Source organism: Vicia villosa, linkage group LG2 (assembly GCF_029867415.1).
Source record: "Vicia villosa cultivar HV-30 ecotype Madison, WI linkage group LG2, Vvil1.0, whole genome shotgun sequence".
NCBI lineage: Eukaryota > Viridiplantae > Streptophyta > Magnoliopsida > Fabales > Fabaceae > Vicia > Vicia villosa.
This window is the reverse complement of record NC_081181.1, coordinates 218,373,098-218,375,527: the sequence shown is the minus strand read 5'-3', so window position 1 is coordinate 218,375,527 and position 2,430 is coordinate 218,373,098. Positions and strand designations below refer to the sequence as shown.

General features: G+C 27.8%; 1 protein-coding gene across 1 annotated transcript; it reads left to right on the top strand.

The window, feature by feature from the left end:
- The first annotated feature begins 1,077 nt into the window (after window positions 1-1,077).
- Window positions 1,078-2,194, top strand: LOC131651350 (factor of DNA methylation 4-like). Its single transcript, XM_058921014.1, has 2 exons — window positions 1,078-2,064; window positions 2,162-2,194. The coding sequence occupies exons 1-2, from the start codon at window positions 1,078-1,080 to the stop codon at window positions 2,192-2,194; spliced, it is 1,020 nt and encodes a 339-aa protein (XP_058776997.1).
- Window positions 2,195-2,430: the final 236 nt, after the last annotated feature.

Sequence of the window (2,430 nt, the reverse complement as noted above, 5' to 3'; positions counted from 1 at the left end):
TTTCATATTTGGATCTCTGAATTAAATTCGTTAGGAATAATAGTTTAATCGTTTGAATTTGATTTTCTCTTTAAAAATCTTTAACAAAAGATATAAGTTATTATATTTCAAATTTAAATTTAAATCTTAAATGTGATTTGATCTTGATCTAAATTATTTAACAGATTTACCAATTAATATTATATATTATATAAATGGATTGAAAATGATATGATTAACATACCTATTGAATCTTTAATTAAAATTTTAAAATTTTAATTTAGTTATTTAATCTTTAATTTAACAATTTAAACTTAAATATAAAGTTATAAATAAAATAATAAAAATATTAAATTATAAAACCGAAACTAAAATTATTAGCGAAAAATTTATTGGGACTGAAATTTAAATGAAAATTTTATGGACTAAAACTTAAAATAAATTTTAAATGAACTAAAAATTGAAGTTGTTGTATTTAAAAAAATCACATTTAATGTAAAATATAAAATTAAATTATTAATAAATAGTTTGTTAATTATTTAGGAATAGAATATTATATTTCAAAATAACTAATTCTCTTTTAAATCAAATCTTTTTATCCATTACTAAACAAATATATTATATTTATAAGATTTAAATTAATTGATCTATTATATTTATATTCCATATATTTATTAAATACTATATAAATATGAACAATAGATTTGCATTAAAAAGTTGATATACTTAATAATAGTATATTTTTAAAATACTATGTATGATATGAATGCTTTAAAATTTAATTTTATCAAATACCATACATAGATAAATATATTTAAAAAAATTCTCGGTCATAGTTTTAATAAGCGTACAAGTTTCATAAAAAACAAACAGTAAAGTGAAAAAATCTAATCCAACGCATACTTTGAACTCGTCACCTTTGGTTATAACAGTCGCACTGGTTGCACTTGAACTCGTTTTGTTTTAGTCGTGTCTCTACATGCACTGGTTGGAATCTTATTTAAACGACCTTTCCTACCAACATCTTCTTCATCAAAACCTTCATATTTCTTTGTTTTAGTACTGCTATATTTTTTTCAACAACCATATATTTCCAACATGATGAACCGAAAAACAGAACATACCCGTGAATCTGATTTGGATTACTACCAGCGTAGATATTCCGAAGAGTTGAAAGATAATTACCATAAGCTCCAAATCTCCGACGCAACATTTCGGTGTCCGTTCTGTTACAATAAGGATTATTATTCTTTGACTGACCTTTTGAGACATGCTTCAAGGATTGTTGCTGACGTGCATGGAGAGACTGTGAAAGAAATTGCTAAACATTTTGTCCTAGTAAGGTATCTTGACTCTAAAATTTCTGAAAATAAGTCGAATGATATGAATGTTGATGATACTGTTAAGTCACTTAATGGTAATGCTGCTGAAGATGAGTTGTTTGTCTGGCCTTGGGTTGTAGTTCTGGCTAACAATGTTGCAAAATTTGACCCAAAGTCTGGTGAGTATTTAAGGAAGAATAAAAAGGAAATTCAAGAGGAACTGCTTGTGAAAGGGTTTCGGCCGCTGAATGTTACACCAAAGTGGAATAGTGGAGGGCAAACAGAGTTTGTGATAGTTGAATTTGGAACAGAATGGAATGCTTTCACCAATGCTTTCAAACTAGAAAGAAGATTTGAAGAAGAACATTGTGGTAAGAGAGATTACTTTGGTTTACAGAAGCAAGAGCGAGGAGATAAACTTTTTGGGTGGATGGCACGTGGCGATGACTATAATTTAAGGGATATTGTTGGCAATCACCTCCGGAAAAAAGGGAATTTGAAAACTATTTCTGAAAAAGAAGCTGAGGATAAAAGGAAAGCCTTAAAGCTTGAATCTAGTTTGACAAACAATTTAAAGCAGAAGAAGAAGGAATTGGAAGAAATAACAAGAAAGTATGACGAGATCGTTGATATTAAACCGGTTGCAGAGGCATCCAAGAGAAAGTTTTTTGGTGAAGAGAATTGGAAAGCATCTAAGATAAAATTTGATGATGAAAGGGAAATGAAAGCAACTCAGTGGAATGATTATCAAGGGAATTCCAAGGTATGACTTGAAGAATTATGGTAGTTTCTTTTCATGATGCTAACTGCATAATAGAAGACTAAGATTCTAATATATGTTTGATATATGATACATGCAGGAGATATTAGATGAAAATGATGAAAAACAATAGAAGTTGTCCAAACAAAGGAAGGACTATTAAACTTCAGCAGACTACAAATCAAAGTGAAAACTTGAGGGATGCAATGCAAGTCAGATAATTAATTATCAAGTTTAGAAGAAAATCAAAAGGAATTTAGAGAAGTATTAATAATATAATGATTATTATTGTATGAGTAAAAGTTGTTGCTAAATCTTTGAAATATATTTGGTTGTTTATTTCTTCTCAAATTAATCCCATCAAAATCT